The sequence below is a fragment of the Mixophyes fleayi genome, chromosome 1 (assembly GCF_038048845.1).
Source record: "Mixophyes fleayi isolate aMixFle1 chromosome 1, aMixFle1.hap1, whole genome shotgun sequence".
In the NCBI taxonomy this organism is placed as follows: Eukaryota; Metazoa; Chordata; class Amphibia; order Anura; family Limnodynastidae; genus Mixophyes; species Mixophyes fleayi.
In genome coordinates this window covers 270,134,712-270,159,140 of record NC_134402.1, presented here as the reverse complement: position 1 = coordinate 270,159,140, position 24,429 = coordinate 270,134,712, and the positions used below count along the sequence as shown (strand labels likewise).

Genomic DNA, 24,429 nt, shown 5'->3' with positions numbered 1-24,429 from the left:
TAATTAATTAATTGGGTCAACAATGGGATAAACGGGCTTAATCGGGCGAGCTTCCTGGTTTAAGCCTGCTGAAAAACAAGACCTTATGACAGGATCCTTCCCACAGAATGATCTGTGATGGGGACCCGTCTCCTATTATTTTGGGGTCATGTCTTCTTCAGACTCATGAGTTGGAGGCATCATAAAAAGAGGTGTTAGCCCTATCTATCTTCTAGAGAAAATTGGCTACTATTCTCGAGGTCCAGACTTTTCTTCATGGGGTTGTTCACATGCAACTCTTGTGTTCTTCTGTTAGTTCTGTGAGATCTAGCATTTAGAAATGAAGAATCTCTCCACCTGCTGGACGTGGTTAGAGCCTTCAGGATTTATGTAGCCAGATCGTCATCCTTACGCAGAACAGATAGCCTCTTTGTTCTGTAGGAGGCTCACAAGAAAGGATGGTTGGCAACGAAACAAACGGTTGCGAGATGGATTAAGGCTACAGTCCTTCAGGCTTTTATCTCAAAGAGAACTCTGGTTCTGGTTGATATTACAGTCACTCTACCAGAACGGTGAGCAGTGCAGCATGGAGTCTCGGTTGCACAGTTGTGTCTGGCAGCAACCTTGCCATATCTTTACCAGATTCTACAGGTTCAATGTCTTTGTTTCCAAAGACACCAGATTTGGATGAAACATTTTACGCGCAGCTGTATCTAAGTGTACCCTCCCTTAGGGGCAGTTTAGAAGGTCCCCATGGCAAAGCAGTGTGACTCAAATATGATAAATGAGAATAGGTAATTTTGTACTTACCATAAAATCCATTTGTATGAATCCATTTGGGGAACACTGCGTTCCTTTTGTTCTTTTAGTTTTGTTTTATGATTTTGCATTTTTCTCGTTTGATTAGGTCAGTTCTATCCGAGGGGCTATTTTAGTTAAAACAAGCAGAGGTGGGGCGGAGCACAGTTAATACAAGTTTTAGTGTACAATTGGCATGTTACTCTGTCACTTTGGTGACAAATGACCAAGTTGTACAGGGTTTAGAGTATGTGCATAAACTTTTACTAAGATAAATGGCCTATTGAGGGGGTTTGGACAAGCAAAGTAATGTAGAACCACATATACGAGATGTGATTGATTGAAATGCATCACTTTATAGCGGGCAAAGTTCCTTATGAAGAATACATAGAAATATATTGAACAGAAAGTAGCCAGTGCAAGAACAGGATTACATATATAATTACACCTAGAAAGAGCCAGTAAAATGGCCTCTTTAGGCTCGGTACACACTACAGGATTTTCAGTCAATTATCGGGCCAATCGCGAGATAAACGACTGTTCAGCCTGATATTGCATCCGTATGTACACTGCAACCATGAGTGATTACTGCACCAAAACTCATCGTATTTGTTTCATTTGATTTTTAAACCGCACTAAAAATCTTGTTCAGTGATAGAACGATGTCCTTCCAATCCTGCAGTGTATATGCGCTCGCGATCAGGATCTTCATAGAGTTTACAGAGTCATGATCTATTCAGCCGATGATTATTTCAGATGAAGAGCACCGTTCTGAGGGTAGATCTTTTAAAACGTGTATAGTGTGTCCTCATGACTTGGCATGCTGATTGGTACTTTTTTTTTTTTTTTTTCCCCCACTCGTTGGTAAAATCGTTAGTGATATGGCATTGGGAGACATTTCCTGTAGTGTGTACCCAACCTTATGCCTTGGAGCCTTTCCCCATCTTGTTAAAACAGGAAGCCAACCGGTATTGCCTTTTAAGGTCTCTAACCCTCCCCAGTTTCCTTACTATTTGTGAGATACTAAACTCCTGGCATCTGGTCATAGGTTCGTTCTACAGCACTGAGTAGATGACTGGACATCGGGAATCTGAAATTAACAATTTTTCTGCTCCTCCCAGCTGGAGTAATGTGAATTGACCAGATGACAGAGATAAAGTATCTTACAAATGCAGATTATTTTGTTGTGGAAAAGAGTGTCATTTTAGTTCTGTGTAAAGATGTATTTTAATATATGGGTCAAATCTCCTCTCAGTGACTATAGGAGGAATCATTGTAGTGACTAAATCTGTGTGATCACAATATTACCACTTAGCTGATAGTATTAACTCCTTTCCTTTCTTATTGTTGGAGCTTTCTGGATACTGTTATGTGCATTTTGTCGCTAACCAATAACGCTTGTCGAACCTCGATTTGTGTTTCCAAAGCACAAAGATTTATTCGCAATAAGTAGAATAATATGCTCAAGCGAAGTAAATACAGCCGTTACTTATCGCAGGTGCTCTGGATCCAGTGCAGTCATTCAATCCTGAAGTCTGGGGACAAGATGTCTGCACTCTGGATCACAAGCTGCTGCTTATATACACAATCAAATACAGTAATACAATGAAGATGGTATAGCTTGCATCTATTGGTCCAGGTCTCAGGAATGTCCAAGGGGTTGTCAATCATTGGCTGGTTCATCCTAAGGAATCCAAAGGAGGGGGTCATCTCTGCAGGGGATATGCTCTGCTCTTCCCGCCAGGATTCCTTAGTCTTAAGTAGTTCATAATTCCCTATCATTCATAACTTGTGTATGCACACTGCGATTCCCTCACAGTGTGAACCAAACAGTAGGATATGTAACAAGGTTCATTATGATACCACTCATGATGTGATTCCTTCAACCTGTTCCGTGTATTTCACTAATATGCATGTAACTCTGATATAACATATAAATACTACTATATTTCGACATAACTGACTATGTGTTGCAACTACCATTAATGTGTACTATTTTATAAGTATGCGTGTTTGTGGGAATGTATGGTAAAAGACCAATTACTGTTGCTGCCACGTGTAGTGGATGTGTACGCCCTTTCACGCCGTAGCGTGCCCTTGTACGTCGATGCGTACCGTACGCATCTTTTCAGACAAAGACAACCAAGTTTGTTGGATTTTAGTTGAAATGACTTTATCCAATTTGCTGACTTCGACAGCTCCACCCTTTGATAGTGTAATAAACTATCACCCAATCACCGTTTCAAGTTCAGGATTATACAATACTTCTCCACAGACCATGATCTCGGTATCTGGTACCACCCTTTCAGTCTCTTTCTCAGTGTTACTCCTATGAGACCGTTTTCCACACTTCAACACAGTAGGAACACATTTGACAACTAAACCAATTGCTAAGATGACACCCAGTATAAGGAGAAGGAGTTTACCTACACTAGCAACCATTTCCTGTACCCACTCCCCCAGACCGGAGAACCATTTCACAGGGTTCAACCACGAGAACCAACCCGCCACCTTTTCCCCGACCTCATATAACGAAGAATTATGGCTCTTTCGAAATTCCCATTTCAGCTGTAAAATTTCATCCATCTTCCGGTCTATAACCTCTTTAGGGTCATCCGTATTATTAGTAATGTACGTGCAACATTTGACACCGAACTGGGTGGCCAGTGTCACACAGTACCCACCAGTAATAGAGGTGAGATAATTTAGTACCAGTCTATGTTGCACCAACTCCTTCTTGTACGCTTGTAGCTCCCTTTCAGTATACCTGAAAGTGTCATTGTACATCTCGGTGATATTATCTATTAATTTAGCTAGGTCTTGGATATATTTAAAGTTTGATGTTCCCCCGAGCGCTCCTGGTGAGATCTAGAGCAACCATAACTTGGAAACCAGCAGTTTCACTAATCAATTTTGTAGCTATGGGTTCCTCACCAGGAATCATATTTCTCTTGCCACGGTGTTCATACTGTGTGTGTATGTATGGTGGTGATGTAGTCTTGTGAATATCAACCATTTCTTCATGAGTAATAGTCATGATTTCAGGAACCAGTTTAGCTAAGAAACACAAGCCCTTGGAACTCGGAGTCACCCAGGAATAAGCTTTTCTCCCACAAACAAAATAAACATCATCAGGGAGAACATAAGGAACAGTATGACCATGAATTATGTCACACAGAGTTTTGATAAAACTACCCATGCCCAGTGTCTCCATTTGTTCTAGACACGTGTCGGCATTAATGACATTTTTACATTTATCTGTAGAGACTTTTCCAATGGATACCTTCGTATGTTTGGTTATACGCCCTAATTTGTGACCTCCATCAACATTCCTGCCTAGTAGTGACCTTGTTAGTCTCCCTCTAAAATGAGTGTGGCGAGCCATTGTCTGATCTGATAGGTCAGCCTCCCAATTCTCCAGGCGCTTTGCATGAGATATGTTTAAGCACAGCAAAGATCTACCTATGGAGTATTGTCGAAGCATCAGACTAGGGGACCTAGTGTTATTGTACCTCCCGTCTATGGGCCTCCCACCCCTCAATTCGAGTACTTCAGATATGTTTAGAGGGAATGGCACTAGTCCTATATTATGCTGCCCTTGAGGCACGTGAGAGCACACTCAACACTCGGTTTGGTTTAGCACCTTACCCACCAGGGAGTGATAATCCTCCAAAGGATGCCCGCCTATATTCAGAGTACTGGGGGACTGGCATCGTTGGATGCATCTCTCTTCAACTAGGGAGTCGCAGAACTTGCAGATACAATACTCATCAGACAATAGCCCCTCACACTGCCTCCGAGTTCCTGAGCTAGCAGACCTTTTCATAACCCCTGGACCAAGTTTGATAATGGGCTGCCCTGAGTATCCTATTAACTTTTCTTTGGCTTCCGTTTCATCAGTATCACTCCCAGAACTCTCCTCCGTCCTCCATCCTCCTTCACAAAAATAGAATGTCCTAGAAAGAGTAAAAACAAGGAAAATCCTGGAACAAAAGAAAAACAAAAACCGCCACTCCATTGCTGGAAAGAAGGTTCTGAGGCAACGTCTCTGGTTCAGATGTCTCGACTGCAGGCTTTAGGTCTCCCGGAACAGGCTCACAAGTGACAGCTCTATGTCGTCGGTCTCAGTTTTATCTTGCACTTTCTCCGGATTATGGACTCTCCTGCAGTGGGTGGAATGGACCCAAGTGTCTCTCTCTGCAACCTTCAGTGATGTAGTACTGGTCAGCAGCACTTGGTACGGGCCTTCCCAACGGTCTGTTAAACAACCTGAACGTAAGAAATTGTGGATCATAACATAGTCTCCAGGTTCAACATCATGACAGTTCGTCTCTGGCATACCAGGTGACAGCATTTTTAGTTTTTGTTGTTGTTGTTTTAGCTGTCTACTCATTCTTATAAGATATTGTACAGTCACTTCATTATTACACTTCAAGTCGTCTTGTGGACTCACGATCAAATGAGGCTGTCGTCCGAACAGTATCTCAATGGGGGACAGATTAAGAGGAGGTCTAGGAGTGGTTCGAATGCTATGGAGGACCAACGCAAAGCCTCAGGCCATGCCAACCCAGTTTCAGCCATTATCTTACCCAGCTTGTTCTTTATAGTACCGTTTAGTCTCTCCACCTTACCACTGGCTTGTGGTCGGTAAGGGGTGTGAAGTCTGCTACTGATTCCCATGAGTTTACACATATTTTGGAAGATATCACCAGTAAAATGGGTACCCCTATCACTTTCAATGATTCTAGGGATACCGAACCTACACACAAAGTCTTGTACAATTTTCTTTGCAGTGAACACAGCAGTATTAGTGGCTGCCGGATATGCTACCCAACCGGAAAACACATCAATACACACTAACACATACTTTAAATTCCTGCACGGTGGTAATTGGATATAGTCAATTTGTATTACCTGAAAAGGTCCGTCTATAGGAGGGATGTGGGATGGCTCAGTTGGAATAGTTTTCCCAACATTTTTCCTCAAACAATTAAGACATAACATTGCTTTCTTACCAGCCTGAGAGGAAAATCCGGGAGCACACCAGTATGCTCTCACCAGTTTGCACATACCTTCTTTACCCAGGTGAGTCAGGCCGTGTGCTGCTTCAGCCAGGCTTGGATAGTATGTTCGGGGAGCTACAGGCTTACCTTGTCCATCCCTCCAGAGTCCTGAGGACTCTCTACCACATCCCTTCGCCTTCCAGACCGCCTTTTCCTGCAGGGAACACAAATCTTGCATTTCAATTAATTTCTGCGTGTCTAATGTCTGAAAAACCATCATAGTCTCGGTCGATACGGTCATAGGTTGCCCTGCTGCCCATTTAGCAGCTTCGTCTGCCCTGTTGTTGCCCAATGACACTGGGTCTTCTTCAAAGGTATGGGCTTTGCACTTTATGATGGCTACTGTTCTGGGTAACTGTATTGCTGTCAGAAGTCCTTTTATGTGTTGTGAGTGTGCCACTGGTGTACCTGCTGCTGTCGTAAAGTTTCTAAGACGCCAAAGGGCCCCAAAATCGTGCACTACCCCGAAGGCGTACCTAGAGTCAGTATATATATTGGCTGATTTACCCTCTGCCAATTCACACGCTCTCCTTAGTGCTACTAGTTCCGCCACCTGGGCTGAGTGAGGTGGACCAAGGGGTTCAGCTTCTACCACATCCTGATTGTCTACAACAGCGTAACCAGTACATAGCTCTCCTGTCTCTATCTGTCTATGGCAACTTCCGTCTGTATAAAACGTAAAATCTACATTTTCTAAGGGGGTGTCACGTATGTCGGGCCTTGCAGTAAAGGTCTGATTCAGGTGTTCCATACAGTCATGCGTGTCAGTATTCTTGCCTAACTCATCATCAACCAGGGTCTCCTCACCTCCCACCCTTTGTGTCTCTAGAGACACATACGGAAGGTATGTAGCTGGATTTAAGGTGCTACATCGTTTGATGGTGATATTTGAGGGTGCCATCAGGGCTAGTTCCCACTTTGTGAATCTAGCTGAAGAAACATGTCTGGTTTGGGCTGAATTTAACAGAGCTGATACAGCATGGGGTGTATAGATAGTTGAATTATGTCCTAATACTACGTCCTTACTCTTACTCACCAGAAGAGCCGTTGCTGCTACACTTCTGAGACATGTTGGGAGTGATCTTGCCACATTGTCTAATTGTGCACTGTAGTATGCTACCGGTCTGCTAGCGTTACCATGTTTCCCGTTGCGAGGACTCCTGCTGCACAACCATCAGCTTCTGTACAAAATAGCTCAAAAGGCTTTTCATAATCAGGTATTCCCAATGCAGGTGCTCTCGTCAGACTATCTTTAAGATTAAAGAACGCTTGCTCTGACTCTTCTGTGTGTACAACACATTCTGGTTTTGAGGAAGAGACTAGCTCCTGCAATGGTAATGCCAGAATAGAAAAACCTGGGATCCAGGATTTACAGTATCCACACATCCCCAAGAAAGTACGGATCTGCTTCTGGCTCTGCGGCAGAGTCATGTGTTGTATGGCCTCAATTCTGTCGGTTGTCAGGTGTCTTAGCCCCTTAGTGAGGCAGTGTCCTAAGTATTTGACCTTAGTCTGACATGGCTGTAATTTATCCTTTGCCACCTTGTGCCCTGTTTGTGAAAGATGAAGCAACAACAATTTAGTATCATGTAAACATGACATAAAAGAATCCGAGCACAACAACAAATCGTCCACATATTGAATTAGAACAGACCCATTGTGGGGCTGAAAGGATTGCAAACAGTCATGTAAGGCTTGGGAGAAAATACTGGGGCTGTCAATGAACCCCTGGGGTAGTCTGGTCCATGTGTATTGCACTCCCCTGTAGGAGAATGCAAAAAGGTATTGGCAGTCAGGGTAAAGAGGGACTGAGAAGAAAGCAGAACATAGATCAATGACAGTAAAATGACTGGCAGACGGTGGAATCTGCATGAGGATGACAGCTGGATTCGGCACTACGGGGAATTGGCTCTCAACAACTTTGTTAATTCCCCTTAAGTCCTGGACTAATCTATAGCCCCTCCCCCCATTCTTCTTCACAGGGAAAATGGGACTATTTGCTGTACGAATTAAAATCCCTTGTTGTAACAGCCTCTCAATAACAGGATATACCCCTAGTTCCACCTCCGGTTTTAATGGATACTGTGGGATTTTTGGAGCTATCCTATCACTTTTTAGATTGACCATGACAGGGGCTACGTTTGCCATCAGTCCAGTGTCCTGTCCATCTCTGGTCCATAGGGAACCTGGTATTTCCAGCAACATCCCCTTTACTTGAGATGGACTTTGTTCTATAACAGGAGAGTGTAACATTAACCTTTGAGGGGTGTCCAATATATCCTGTTTTTCATGTGCGACCTTCTCCGGTATATCTAAGAACACACCATCAGAAGTACAGTATATGACACATCCCATTTTACATAACAAGTCTCTCCCTAGCAAGTTAGTAGGAGCCGCTGCAGCCAAGAGAAACGAATGCTTAGTATGCAGAGGCCCAATAGTAACTTCAGCAGGTTTAGTTAGAGGATAATGTAACACTTTTCCCGTTACCCCCATAGCTGGAATAGTTTTACTGGTCACCTGTAGATTGAAAGGAGAGGTTATCACAGATCGAGCCGCCCCTGTATCTACAAGAAAAGTTTGTTTCCTACCAGCTATGTCAACTATCATTTTTGGTTCTTCACTCTGACTCTCAGTTAACCTCACTGGCTGTAGACTACAGGTATGACCTGACCCCTAGCGCTGACTATTGATTTCCCACGCAGCATTTGCTGCTGTAATAAGCGCGGGTAAATGTGAGTCTTCTAGTCTATGTGAATCCCTCCTTGGAGGATATCTATGTGAACCTTCATTAGGATTATACCTTCCCTTTGTACAATCTTTTCTCATATGTCCTTCTTCTTTGTAATTGTAACATCTGAACATTCTGTGTTTCCCGTTATGTGGGTTATATGCTGGTGGTCGTGTATGCATTTCCCCTAATGCCTGTATACTCACCGTCATCAACTTGTCACTCTTTTCTTCCCTTTTCCTAAAGTTATTTTTGTCATGTTCCACAGCAACTTCTCTAAGAGAATCTACTGTGCTGCCTCTCTAACCAGGGGTTGAGGTTTGTACTCTTGTTTTTAGATTTTCCTTTAAACCATCCATCAGTACTGTTGCCGCTACTTCCCTATGATGTGGGTTCTCCCTTATATCTGATATCCCCGTAAACTGTGTCATTGATGCAAGAGCTCTACCAAAATAATCCGCTGCAGTTTCACTGTCTTTTTGTTTTATGGTGAAAATCTTACTCCAATTTACCACTACTGGAAAATATATGGCTAAGTGTTTGACAATTCTTTCTATATTCTTTTGGTTAACCTCATCAGTCAAGGTGTCATCTTCCTCCAACAAACAATCTTCAAAACATTTTTGTATGTTAGTATTGGGAGTAAGACACGCCCTCAACACTACACGCCAATCCTTATTGGTTGGTTCATGGGCGTTTCCTAAGTCTTTAACAAATTTCTGACATTTAGCTAACTCCTTTCTAGGATCTGGGAATTCAGTCATAATGGAGCGTAATTCTGATCTAGTCTAGGGACAATGCATTGTAACATTTCTTAAAGGAACTACACCATCCTTATCCGGTTTCCCATTGGGAACTGATATTGTGCGGACTGGGAACGCACCCTCTGGTACACTGACTTCAGGGGACACTACAGGATTTGCTGGTTCTAGATTTAGAACGCTTTCACTCCTAGTGATCACGCTACTTTCACCTAGCTCAGCCATTTTCTCATACTTGCGCTGAGCCTCTAGTACACTAACGGCATGGGCAATGGCCAAAATCACAGTGGGTTCATCTTCATTTTCAGATACACTTGATTTAAACTGGCTTAAAACGGACTACAACTTAGCAATGTTTCTATTTTCAGTTTTAACAACGGCTGTACTTACCCCTCCCGCCACATAAGGTGGCGGGGGCGCGCTTGCGCTGAGTTCGCCACGCTTCTCGACGGTTACTTCCGTTGTGCGGGCGATTTTAGCCACTCCTACTTCCGCTTTGCATTCGCTGCTCTGCCACGTGTTACCTTCCATCTGCCACAATTTTAAACAATCATTATGTTTATTCCTCACTTTCGTTGAGGTAATCAACCATACTTTATCTTTTACAGTATTTAGTATCTCTGCATTAAAACTCCCTATTGTTGGGAAAGGCCTATCACAATCTTTGGTCATCTTGACCCATGTGTCGCAATACGCAGTTGTGTATGCACCATATTTCTTACACATGAGAAATCTCGCTGAATCAATAGGACCTTCCTTAGGCAGTACCTTGGCCTTCTCTAGTGTTTGCTTAGCACCCATATTGAACAATAGGGTCCCAGAAATATCACAATATCCTGCCACAAAATAGGGTTCCAGAAATAACACAATATTCAGCCACTAATTTTCAACACTACCGCTAGAGTTATTTTACCGGCCTGTGGACGTATTTGCTACAAGCCGCGTCCACTCGCTTCCTCTTGTATTAAACAAGGACCCCTAATACAGAAATATCAATGCGGACATAAGGGTTATCAGCTTCCTGATCACCCCTGACTCTCCAACAAAAATCTGTTGAGTTTATTACAACTGGTAGCATCCGGTAAAGTCAATTACCAGCCTTACCAACTTAATTCCTCCCCGTTACTCCCAAGTCACAATCACGGCTTTCCTTGCCGTGCAATCGCAACGCTTAAAGCTAATCCGTAAGCGATGCGATTACCCTTGGGTGCCCGTCGCGAAAACTTATTCAGTTTCCGCCCCCCTGGTATACCTGCCTTGTATACCGTACACCAGTTGGGCACCTGCCTCGTCAAACAGCAACTGACACTCTATTTTGCAATAGATAAAACCTTAGTGTATTCAAAGTCAACAAATCACACGACATACACCTTTTCTGCGCAGAAAATAAAAGAATTCCCAACAATAGTAATAATGTCCCAGAGGTTTTCACAAGTAATTATATTATGCACATATAATAACTATCAAGACGATTGTTTAACCATTGTGGCAAATCTACCGGAAGTTTGCGTACGCACAGCAGAAAATACACATACGCTAAGCAATGCAATACAGTTAAAACGCACAATGACAGAAAAAAGAAACCGTTTTCTCTTTTGTCCCTAGGTTCTAGTTAGCGTGCCCTAGATAATGCAAAACGGACATTCGGTTTCGCAACACAGAATAAAATTCAGGTTTTGAACACCATGCGTTCTTACCCGTTTATGACGCGTCTCCACCCTTTGTTGAGTAACCGAAATCCGTTGGTCTTGCGTATCATCGGCAACGAAACCTCCAAAGATTACGAACCCCCAAATTGTTATGTGCGTTTTGTCGCTAACCAATAACGATTGTCGAACCTCGATTTGTGTTTCCAAAGCACAAAGATTTATTCGCAATAAGTAGAATAATATGCTCAAGCGAAGTAATAGTAAATACAGCCGTTACTTATCGCAGGCGCTCTGGATCCAGTGCAGTCATTCAATCCTGAAGTCTGGGGACAAGATGTCTGCACTCTGGATCACAAGCTGCTGCTTATATACACAATCAAATATAGTAATACAATGAAGATGGTATAGCTTGCATCTATTGGTCCAGGTCTCAGGAATGTCCAAGGGGTTGTCAATCATTGGCTGGTTCATCCTAAGGAATCCAAAGGAGGGGGGTCACCTCTCCAGGGGGTATGCTCTGCTCTTCCCGCCAGGATTCCTTAGTCTTAAGTAGTTCATAATTCCCTATCATTCATAACTTGTGTATGCACTCTGCGATTCCCTCACAGTGTGAACCAAACAGTAGGATATGTAACAAGGTTCATTATGATACCACTCATGATGTGATTCCTTCAACCTGTTCCGTGTATTTCACTAATATGCATGTAACTCTGATATAACATATAAATACTACTATATTTCGACATAACTGACTATGTGTTGCAACTACCATTAATGTGTACTATTTTATAAGTATGCGTGTTTGTGCGAATGTATGGTAAAAGTCCAATTACTGTTTCTGCCACGTGTAGTGGATGCGTACGCCCTTTCACGCCGTAGCGTGCCCTTGTACGTCGATGCGTACCATACGCATCTTTTCAGACAAAGACAACCAAGTTTGCTAGATTTTAGTTGAAATTACTTTATCCAATTTGCTGACTTCGACAATACTAAGCCTCGAGAATAAAAGATCACATTCCTGGTATATCCACACAAAATAGAAAATAAATGACATATTTAAATGTTAAATAATCCTCACAATGCGCTGTTCACTTCCAGAGGAGGTGCCTTTAGTTGCAGGTAATGTATAAGCAAGTCACGTGTGGTTGTTTTTTTTCAGAATTGAATCTATCAGTAACGTGACTGATTTATCTCTCTCTTCTTAATTACAACTGTGAATGCTCAGGAGATATCTTACTTATAAACGAAAGCAATATGACTGTATTACTTCCTGGTAAAACATTTTATAAATGAAATACATTTCTTTATAAACAATATTACTAATTTGGACTTGATGCGTCTTGTCAGCACCCTGTACAAATTATCTTTTTAATTAAACATTAGTTACTCCTTGTCTATATTTTATTATTGCACTTGTATTCTTCAGGGACCTACAATGATAAATGTAAACCTGCTGGCCCTGCTGTTCTTGAGGCTTTGAGAGGTACCTTGACAGATTACCAGAACACGCTGGAAAGCACGTCTAATGAGGTAACATTGCCACTTTTTGGCTCCAAACAACTCGCCTCTGGCCTACTGTAGTTCAGCTTATTTCAAAGGTCTGGGGTCTGGGAATTGAGACTTGACAGCTTTTCAGTACAAGAAAAAGAATTCACTCCTGTCATCGATTTTTATTCAGACATGGCCTAAAGTACTGAATTAAATGAATTCACTACAGGTTTAGTCACATTTTTGACCTGGATATCTGTTTATTTGTTTTGCTTTATGCTTCTGTTTTGCTAAGAATATTGTGCACTTAAATAAAAGTTGTGTTTTTTATATTTTTTTTATTCGGTTATATAAAATTGTATGTAACAAAGGGTTACAATATAGAAACAAAATTTGATGGCAGAAAAAAAAACACCTATTCCAGGGGTCTTCAACCTTTTAATACCTACTGCCCACTTTTGTATCTTTGTTGATGGTAAAATATTCTTACCGTCCACCGGTGCCGCATAAATACAAAGTCATTTTTAGAGGGGAGCGTTATTGTATTTAACTATATAAGCAGCAGCTACTTGCAAAAGCCTATTTGCAAAAAAAATCAATTGCTGCAGTCTTGAATATACAGGTTACTGTATACACAAATAAACATGCTGGTTGTTTGTAAGCTGTGTAACACTCTGTGACACAGTCTCTGCACATCTGTGCGGGATACACTTGTTGTGGTGGACAGGCTCTCTTATACTTATATCAAATATAAGTATTAAGTATAAAATACTGATTAGTTGCCTCCAGTCTGTACCTATGACTATCTCTGGTTAAGGGGAAATTCTCCTAAAACCATAAATTAGGGTTAATCCCAGATTTAAGGAATATGTACACAGCAGCTACTAGATGCGGCTGTTCACCGCGGGCACTAATGAAAGACTAAGCGCGAAAGCCGCACTTCCGGTTTTAGGAGCATGCGCAGTAGCGCATTTCAGACACCGGATTCCTGTGCCACTTCTTCCTACCACTAGACCACCGGGGATTGGGCTGCCATGGAAACGGAGCCTAACGCTCTTGTTTCAAACTTTTAGCAATGTGGAACATTGCTAAAAACCGCACCGCCCACCATGAAAGCTGTATCGCACACTAATGAGCGATATTGACCAGTTTGACGACCACTGATCTAGTCTGTCTTCTTTTGTGTATTGGAAAGTGTAGATTGCAAGGTGGAGAGAACCTTATCTGGATGCCAGGCGTGTTAGTGTATGTGGCATATTCTGTCCTCAAATGCTTTAATCTTCTGACTTGTCGCGCCGATAGGGCCGTGCAGCGCTAATTATGAACACTTAGCACATGATAATTTCTGCAATATTTTGTCATGATGCTGCGCTCATTTTACTTTGTGGAATGTCTGCAACCTGTTGTTGTTGCTGTATCTAGACCATCAAAAGCATTTTAAAGGCATACTCCACTGAAAAATGATGTAGCCTAATTAAAATCACCACAACTTACTGGATTAAGTCCTTACTTGTGAAATAGCTCTTTTAATCACACTGCCATATTTTTGTGAAAATCCATTACATACCATTTTAATCGCTTACTTACCAATTGGTGAATGAAATATTTCTTTACTTAGAAAAGGATCACAAGTTTTCAAACATGGTTAAAAATACTTATGTGAATTTTGGCTGCATAAAGTGTTATATCAGATCAAATCCAAGAGTACTTTAGGCCATTGGAGGCAACTGCTAGTTAATAAATGTGATAAAGAAGAAGAGTTAAGGGGGAAAATTGCATTATGCAAAAGTAATTGATGTCTTATATGAAATATCATAGTGAGTTTTGCATGATAGTGACTTTGGCAAAATGCAGATTTGTGTATTTTAACTTCCAGTGATTGGGTATATTTACTTTGCAAACATAAAAATATAAGTAGTTTTAGAGTAATAAAACATGATAGTGGGAGTGCATACACTCTTGCAGTACCTGAACAAACGCTTGTGAACTGTGTGATCTTACACGATACTTGTACCCGTCTTTACTCCTCACCCTGTGTGGCGATGGGAGGTTCCTCTTAAACTGAAAGAGTCTGACACCTCTATGTAAGATTCATACGCACAACATCATAATAGTCTTGGGGCTGCATTATGTTTGCAGTATTTTCTGAGGACTACATTCATACCCACAATTGGGTTAATATCTGGGAAGTTGTTAAATTCTATGGTTACTGTCATGTAAAGTTACAATAGTTTCTGTAGGTAAAGAATGAGGTTGTCACTTACTTCAGTATAACTTGTTTCTGAACCCTATTCAACAGCAAATAGATAGATAGATAGAATTTGTCCATGCATACTTCTTCCCTAAATCTTCATTTTTAAAAAATGTTTTAAACATCCAACTTTAACTGGTGGAGGGTTATTTTAAGAAGGATAATTCAGAGATCTGGGAAGGTGGTTAACTGTTAGCTTAGCTGGTTAATGACTAAATGAGTTCTTTGGTTAATTAATTGCCAACATGTATTTGTTCTGTAGCTGGATTGATATTGACATTATACAAACCTTTTTTTTTTTAAAACATTTTTTCACTTAAATACACTGGAGACACAGATGTTTTGGAGATTTGCCCCTAAAATCTTTTAGCCATCAAATTGTCCTTATTTTAAGTCCAATAAACTAAAAAATACCACTGTTTTTTGTATGCCAAAGTAAGCTTTGTATTCAAAGTAAGCTAATTGAATATAAGCAATGTCATTGGTATTGTGATCATTTCTAGGCTACATGCCATGTTGTTGTCAATGTCCTTTGTGCAGACAGTTATTGTGCTTAGATTCACTCATTGGGGCAGGTGTCCTTGAACCGTTTCATTCACTGGTTGCTGGGTCACTGTCCAATCCTGAAAGAATATCATGAAGTGTTTTTAGTGAACCAAAATTTGGGAAGATGTTTTTATCAAAATACAGCCTTGTAAGTAAGAGTTCAATGTGTGGTATAAATCATAACTACTTTATCTTGTAAATACAATATGTAAAATTACCCTTTTCTCCAATGTAAATATGGACCCAAAGTGTTGTTTATAGTTCTGACTATGAGCTATAAAATGTATCAAATCAGATATGAAACCTGGGCAAGGTATAAAATGTTTGTGTTAAGGCAATGTGAAAAGTTAGGTGATCTTTTATGCATACATTAATATTACATTGTTTGTTGTCTTCAAACAGCTAGAAACAAAAGAACATGTCTGTGCAGTGATGAAAGAAGAACTGAAGTCATCCAAACAGATGATACAATCTCTGTGTACAAATCTTGAGGTATATATATATTTTGCGAGTACTGCAGGGCTGGAGCAACAATACGTAAAGAAGGGAAGGGGTACAAAAGCTGCCATGGAGTAGGAGGTGCCCAATGTCTCCATTTCAAACTAAATTTGATTTTAGCAACAATTTTTTGAATAGTAGGAGGAAGGCTTGTTTCCAAAGTTTTACATTTGCCGCTCAGGCGGCATTGAGGATGTGACCCCATATGTACCTATTATGTTTTGTGATCTGTTCCGGGTATAAATGAAAAAAGGCCACGATCGGGGAGGGGGTTAACAAAATCTTAGTAACCTTATGCGCCAGGGCAAAAAAACTCACCGAAATGGCTGAATAATAGGGCAGGACCGAAATACAGGGAAAATGTCTCCCACCTCACGCCAACAGAACCTGCAGTGTGCAGAGCAGATTATATGCAATCTAGCCGGCGTAAGATAAAGTCTATACAGTAGTTTTAGTAATCTTTCCAGATGATTATACATTTGGACATTTTTTGTAGATTAGTATAAGTAATTTCCCATTGGTCCCGGGATAGAGAAATATGAAGATCTGATTCCCATTCGGGCTGGGGGGATAGCTTGGGTAAATCCGACACAAGTGGCAAGTGTTGGTACCAATAAATAATGCCACTTTTATTATCACCCTTAGTCAATTTAGCATTAAGCTGTGGTGGGAGCAAACTAAGAGAGCAGTTGTGGTGAAGGAGGTCATTGATCCAGTGGCACAACTGCAGGTATTTATAACAATTCGTTGAAGGGATTGAAATGTCTCCTGCAGTTGTGCAAAGGAGCAGAGGACATGATTGAAATTTCCATTTGGGTTACTGCAAGTAAAAAGATTCCCATTTGATTTTGATAGAACTAAACAGAAGGCAGTCGTCTTTAAATATGGAAAAGTGACTTTCACACTTGCTAGTAAGCCACCATAAAAAACTTGTACACTTGTTGTCTTTATGTCATTTCATAAAGTGTATAATCCTTATCTGTGGTGGGCCATGTCCAGGTTATGTTTTTATTCTCATTTTCTCTGTTCTTTGGGACACTTAGAATGAGCAGGTGATTTTTGAGAAGGAGTTACACCGCCTGAGCTCAAATTGTGCCGAGAGAGAGTCTCAAATTGCCCGAATGCAGAGTGAACTGGAGAAAGCAAAAGATGCCTGGGAGATAGAGAGACGGCGAGTGTTAGAGTCTGAAAGTGAAAACCACAAGATAACCAGGGGATTCCAGAAGGATAAAGAGGTATTCACTAATAAAATTAAAATTGTCTAGTGTGCCTAACGCTGCTGTTGTAACTTACTACTGTGTGTGTATCAAAGATCATTAAATGGAAATGTTTTATGGACATGAACATGTTTTGGTGTGCACGTATCTGAGATTGAATGGATGTTTTTTCACACCTTTTTTTTAGCAGACTATTGGTTTTTTTATTATGAATTGAAAAGGTTACATAATATTTTTGTTTTTCAGGAGAAGTTAACTTTCCTGCATCGTTTATACCAGCGCCTGGTAGCGGGTTGTGTGCTCATAAAACAACCGGAGTGCATGCTTGATAATTTTTCTTGGCCAGAACTCTGTGTTGTCTTGCAAGAAAATGTAGATGTCCTGGCCTCCGATCTGAACCGAGCTAATGAAAAGGTACAGTAAATTGTGTTCAACTCGCTTTCATTTAGTGCTACACGACTATCTCCCTGAGCTATGCATCAGTGAATTGATAACACTTGTCCTTTTGATTAAACTAGCTTTTCATCCGTGCCATTTAAATATTAAAAAAACAAAAAAAAATTAAGTAAGTTGAAAGTAGATGTGTTTTCCAAATAGACAGAAATCTTAAAATGTTTCGACCTGCTATGAAGATTTGTTGAATTTCTTGGTTCTTTCTCTTTGATTAGGTGTCTAATTTAGAATATGCTTGCAAGAACAAGGCTGATGTGATGAGAGATCTGAAGCAGAACCATGAAGTCCTGCATAAGAAGCTAGCTGAGCAAATGAAAGCACAGCAAAGTTCCTGGCAGAAAAAGAATAAGGATTTAGAAGAACATTACTCTGCTCTTCTTAGGGAGGTTCATGCAAGGGCACAGGTACAAGAGCGTTGCATTGCTTTATCTTGATTATTATTGGCAGTTTGTGTGTAGTTTATTACTCTGTCACTTAGAGGATAATGGTGTTCCTTGTGAGCTGTATATATAGAGTAAAATGCCTTATTAACTCCGTAGTAAATGGATATTTCAAATTGGCTGATGTTGAGTAATTGGAGAGGACAAGATAGTGTATATTATACAATAAGATGTTATAAGTGGGTGTGGCTTACAACTTTTGTGCGATTGCAACTCCTGCAGTTTCAAATTTTCTTGTCGTAACAGCTAGTGTGAGCTTTCTCGACACTAGTGGTGCTATGCTACATATACTGAGTTCAAGGCAATATTCTATCACTATGCTTTTTTTTTTTTGTGTCATAAAAAGGATGATATATAAAGGAGCCACTGCTGCTAACAGTACATTTAATGTATGAATCGAATTCAGTGACTGGAAATATGGGCAAAAAATATGACGGAATTTGGTGAACATCATTTAAAACATTGTCTGAGTTGTTCTGAAATGAAAGTATACTTCACTTCAACAAATTTTTTTGTACTTTTTTTTTAGCCATTACAGAACTGTAATATTCATACTTTTACACGTGTACAGTGATGGCAGCCATTGTCTGTGCTCTCTCGGGAACTTTTCAACCACATGACACGTTATGTTGCCTATACTGGCTCTTAACAAGAAGTTTCCCTTGTTCAAGTCTTCATTTGATTTTACAGCAGTTATGTTCTCTACAGACTGTTACATGTCAGTTCCTGTTATGCCAGGAGATGGCGCACTCTTCGTGTCCTTGCAGCAGTAAGGTTGAACTGCATTCAGTTCTAACATAGATGATGAAGTAGGGCCGTGTAAGGCCAGCTCTAATACATTAGTGATGGCCATCTCTAGAGTTGTTTTTTTTTGTTTTGTGTTTTTGAATAAACAAAACAAAAACCTTCTAGCAGAATGGTGGGCGCCATCCATTGTAACAAAGATTTAGCCTGGTTTCTTTTTCAGCCATTTCTACCAGGAGCACTTAGAAAAGGACTGTGATTGAATGTCTGGGCAGAGCCGGATCTAGACCTCACGGGGCCCTAGGCAAATATTGGTTTGGGCCCCCCCCCACCCCTCCCTGAACTATTCCATAGCACTATATTTTTTTTAGCATAGCATATACCCCTATAGTTAAGTAGAAGGGTAAGCTATGCGCCGCTGCACATCACGCTGCTCCTCCTGCATCACCATGCGGCCCCTCATTACTGTCCCTCTCATCACACTGTGCTCTCCTTTATCATTACACTACATCACACTGTGGCCCCTCATTACTGTCCCTCTCATCACACTGTGCCCTCCTTTATCATTACACTGCATCACACTGCGGCCCCTCATTACTGTCCCTCTCATCACATTGTGCTCTCCTTTATCATTACACTGCATCACACTGTGGCCCCTCATTACTGTCCCTCTCTCACGCTGTCCCCCTCCTCTGCCCTCTCTCACGCTGTCCCCTCCTCTGCCCTCTGTCACGCTCCCTCTCATTTTGGCCCCTCTGCCCCGCGGCAGCCATAGAAAAAACAAAGAACACAAAAACGTACCAATCGACATCAGTGACAAGCTGCGTGAGAGAGGAGGATGCTGGGTCCCGGGGCCGCGCGGATTGGTAAGTTTTTGTGTTCTTTGTTTTTTCTATGGCTGGCCCGCGGCACCCCAGTGACAGCACCGCGGCTGCAAACTTTGGGAACCGCCGCTCTAGGCCATTAAATCCTTCTCATGCATACTTGACACCGGCTCACATGGGTTTGCAGATCTCCGTCTTTGAGAGTTGAGGGAGTAGGTTTCTTAAATATTTCATTCTTCTCTATGGTAGCATGGCAAAAACTGTTAGTATAGGCATAATATTTGTAGGTTCCTTGTCCGTGGCACTCAATGTACGGTACACTGTGGAATTTTTCTAGACACAACCCTGGTGATACCAGAGCCTGACCAAAACCTTCAGCACCAGCACCGGTTTGCATTACTAATGAATTTCCAATCATAGAGAAATCCATCTGGACATGGCAGTATTTGAATTGTTTGGCTATGAACTGCCATTATCATAGCAGGTGCTTCACAAACACTGCAGCTGCTGATGAAAGGTTTGATATTCTCCCCTGTGATTGGAGCCACGCTCATTGGCATTGCTTCAGGTGTGGATAGCCAGTAGGTTCCTTTGCATCATTCCATGATGCAAACTTGCATACATTATACAAATATTTGCATTCAAATGATATTTGATGTGTGGACAGGTGCTGAAAAAATGCAAATAGACACACACAACTCCGTACATTTGCATGTAGTATGTTAAGGGGGATAGCATAAAGCTTAGTCAATTTTCATAATATTCTCCTAAACATGTTAGGCTCCTAGATTTATGGCCAAATAAATTGTTCCAGCATTTGATAAATAATGGCTTGAATTAGACTAAAAATCTTGACGACATTCCCAGTATAAAGATAATGCAGAGAAAAAAAAGATAGCAAACAATTCAGGATCTGCAAATTATGCTTTTAAACTTGGTCACCTAATATAGAAAAATTTGTAAACATATATTATCTTCTAAAGCAATCTTTTTCATTGTAATGCCCCTTTAACATACTTAAAAAACAATATATATATATAATAAAATAAATATATCTAAAGGTTTAATCTTGCTGAACTGTGATACAGGGATTCACTAATGCATCACTGGAAAGCAAAATTACTGAACAAACATGTGTTCTCACTCCTGTATTGCATCAATCTGGCAGCAACATATAGGTAAAACTTCCTTTCTGAGCTGGGACGCTCCGAGCCCCGGCAAAAACCCGGCTTGAAAAACCCAGGATATTGCTGGGGCGGCAGTATGAAAGCGGTATTATGAGTTGTTGTCATCTAATGATGGCCTACATTACTGGGGCATCGCAATATTGTCTATGCAAAATGAGTTCTCTATCGTTTGTATAGTGACTTTTATGCGCGATTGTGGAGATGACTTTACCAGCACTCTCATGATACAACTTCCTGGTCGGTAACTATGGCTTTTCTGGCTCCTCTGACGTGATGGAGGACAGGTATGAAGAAGAAGAATGCAGCCCGCCTCCCGAGAGATTTCATATGCCTAATAGTTCCCAGCATTATGCTAGAGGTCTTGCATACTCGCAGGGGGGGGGGGGGGAGGGGGGTTCGGGTGCCGCGAGTCTGGGGAGGGGCCACAAAATTTTTTTATTTTTTTCCCTTTCTCTTGGCCCCCCCCCATCCGGGCCCCCTGAGAGCCGCTAGGCCCTAGGCAGGTGCCTAGGTTGCCTAGCGGTAAATCCGGCCCTGTGTCTGGGCACTGATTAGTGGGCATGAGCTTTAATTTCCAACCAAATGTTCTTATAGTGCATTTTGATGACCAAATTGATATTTAATTGTGCATTTGTTTTTGCATTACAGAAATTTCAGAGGCTAGCAGAAAAATCCAAAGACCAGATTTCCATTTTTGAGAAAACTAAAGATCAGATGGCACTAGAAAATGTGCACATAAAAAATGTGCTAATCAACAATGAAAAGGACCATAAATCTCTTCTCGCTGCCTGTGCTCTCATGGCTGGAGCGTTTACTCCATTATATAGTAGAACTTGTACTTTAGCTGCTCAGAGAAATCTCCTTCAAGATCGAATGAACACTTATGTCGACGTTCAGAATGAAATCAGGAAACTAGTACAAGCTTTGTCTGATAATGAATTTAAAAAAGACAGTGATTTCAAGAGAAGTAGAAACCATTTCAGATGCATGAAGCATGTGTTTCGACGAGGTGTCATAGTGGTTTTGGCAGCTAATAGGCTCCAACATTTAGGTGGATCCAGTAGATCTCTTTTTACCTGGATGGAGGGCTTAAGGAAGGGACCCAGAATTTTGGTGTGTCCAGGAGGAGCACAGACCAAGCAGAAAACATCAGGTAAAACCACCACATTCAGTGCTCAATTATTTTTAAAAAGTTAGGACTGTAGACACCCCTTGGACTGTACATATTTGTCTTTAGTAATCGGGCAAGAGGGCATTGAGTCTACTTGCTGCTCTTGTTTTATACAAGCAACTTTTTGCAGTATTTATTTCATTCCATGCCTTGCTGTTTTCCTGATTGACTTTGTGTATGACCCGAATGATGAGGATTCAGCAATTAGTTTTCTTATGCTTGCTAACCTATATTTAAAAATAGTCCAATTTAACTATTAGTAAAAAATCAATTTGCACTTAACGCAATACAGTTGGGGCACTTATGAAAGTTGTGTGCAGAAAAGGCGCTGTAATCCATAGTGACCAATAGTCATTTCTCTAGTACAGTTTAGAAAATTAAGGCAAATAACTGGTTGCTCTAGGTTACTTTACCTCTTCTTCACAGTTCACATATGTCTTTAAAGTTGTGATAACAATGTGATATTAATTACCTTTTACTACATTGCCGATGTCTAGGACCACATGATGGGCAGACGCATTGTCAAGAAGCTTTGAAATGGCTGACCAGCGCTGATCTTTTATCTGCTGTTATTAGTGCAATGTCCGAACTGCTTGCATTTATAAACCAGAAAGGTAAATTTAGCTTATCTTTGTTTCTATAAATCCAAATTTCTGTAGTTACACTCTTTTAAGTAATTTATTAATAATAATAAACTAAAGCTTGTTAAATAGGTAACTTGTACTCTGAAACAATGTATTAGTACATATAGAACCTTAATCACTGGATGCTGCCCCTTATCTCACAAAGGAATCTTCAGTATGCTGCTCCTAATTGCACTTATTTTAGAACTAGTTCTGCTAGTGTTGCCTTTTAAACATATATGGTTCTATAATTTACATCTCATACCTATACATTATTATCATCATCATCAACAACATTTATTTATATAGCGCCAGCAGATTCCGTAGCACTTTACAATTGGGAACAAACAGTAATAAAACAATACTGGGTAATACATACATACTGAGAGGTAAGAGGGCCCTGCTCGCAAGCTTACGGTCTATGGGACAATTGTTTGATACACAAGGGTAAGTGCTACATCATATTGAATATTTGTCCAGCTAGAATCAAAGGTTACAAACTATTTAGTGGGCTGTATGCTCAGTCACACAACTACATTGGTCAGAGAATTGTTGTCTTGTGCTAGCTGTGTAGAGGGTGGTAGTAGGGTATCCTAGGGAGATTAAGAGGGTGGTAGAGGTATATTGTAAGCTTGTCTGAAGAAGAGGTGGGTTTTCAGAGAACGTTTGAAGGTTTGAAGACTAGAGGAAAGTCTTACTGTGCGAGGGAGGAAATTCCATAAAGTGGGTGCAACCTGAAAAAAGTGCTTTAACCGAGAATGGGAGGAAGTGATGAGAGTGGAAGAGAGACGCAGAACGGAGGTGTCGAGTCGAGAGATATTTATGTCCATTAATCTCAGAAAAGTGTACAGTGCTCCTGTGACTGGGACCCCGCCCCACCTCTCACATAATGTATCAAACAGTTTAACTATATTTTTGGCACACATTGACAGCTTCTGATTATAAAAGTACATGTGTAACAGCAATACATTTGTAAGTTAACTTAAAATAATATATTAATCACCCATTGGTCTAGCGTGGGCCATTGTAGTGACCCGGGGCGACCAGTTGAGGTTAGTTTCTAGGCTAGGCTCTGCTACTTCTACTTCCCTTTCGAGATATCCACACACCTGGGTGCTTCAAGCCACCCACCTCTGTGGACTGTGCCAGACATCAGAAACCACTAGAGCCCAGACTGAAGAGAAAGTGCTATGGCGCCCGGAAACCCTGACACCTGAGGAGTCAGTGTCCCCCAGCCCAAGACCCCCAGACTCCTGCTGCCAATGTGAGTCCGGGGGCCCAACGTGCTTGCTTGACCAGTGGAGTTGAGCAAACGTAGACTGTTCCCACTCCTTGTAGTCCAAATACATGTGGCCATTAGAGAGCAGAGAAAGACTTTTTTTGCAACCATTAATCTTAGACACATACTTTATCTGTTTATGATGACTCCTGATTCCTGGCACCTGCTTGAGTGCCCATAAAAAAATCCTATCATAATTGCACTCTTATGTGAACATTTCCATCTTCGCATACAGATCCTTGTGCTTACCTGTAAAATAAGTGCATTTGCACAAGATATACTCATGATGTATGGAAGTAGCACATGCACTGTGGAGTGCATGTTTTTGCATGTTAGTAAATTAATCCTTTGTCTTAGCTTAGATAGCACCTCTTATAATTCATTTTCAGAATTGTACAACATAGTTGAAATCATTAAAACTTGTAACATTGTGCTGTGATATTGGGATAGTGCTTACATACACATGTAGCATGCATCAATTTGTCTTCACTCTGCATGGAAACACATCATATCACATCAAGTGCAATTCCAAAAGTAATATTGGAATTCCCTGTACATTTTCTGCCACCAGATGACACTTGTACTAAACCTGTCTGATGAAACGTACGTAGCACATATGTTGTGTGCTTTGCATATGAAATGACTATGTTTGTGTTCTTTCTTAAAGTAATGAATTGGTAGCATTTGCAGTCTGAGTCATTGTATCTGTCAATTACTTGCAGTAAAA

General features: G+C 40.9%; 1 protein-coding gene across 3 annotated transcripts in view; it reads left to right on the top strand.

Annotated features, from left to right (window-relative positions):
- CCDC171 (coiled-coil domain containing 171) overlaps positions 1 to 24,429 on the top strand; it is a 119,368-nt gene that overhangs the window by 63,286 nt on the left and 31,653 nt on the right. For all 3 annotated transcript variants that reach the window (XM_075210875.1, XM_075210874.1, XM_075210876.1), the window contains 7 exons: positions 12,408 to 12,511; positions 15,669 to 15,758; positions 16,808 to 16,999; positions 17,228 to 17,395; positions 17,650 to 17,838; positions 21,278 to 21,782; positions 22,298 to 22,414. In XM_075210875.1, coding sequence (XP_075066976.1) covers positions 12,408 to 12,511; positions 15,669 to 15,758; positions 16,808 to 16,999; positions 17,228 to 17,395; positions 17,650 to 17,838; positions 21,278 to 21,782; positions 22,298 to 22,414 — 1,365 coding nt within the window. The remainder of the gene's footprint in view (positions 1 to 12,407; positions 12,512 to 15,668; positions 15,759 to 16,807; positions 17,000 to 17,227; positions 17,396 to 17,649; positions 17,839 to 21,277; positions 21,783 to 22,297; positions 22,415 to 24,429) is intronic.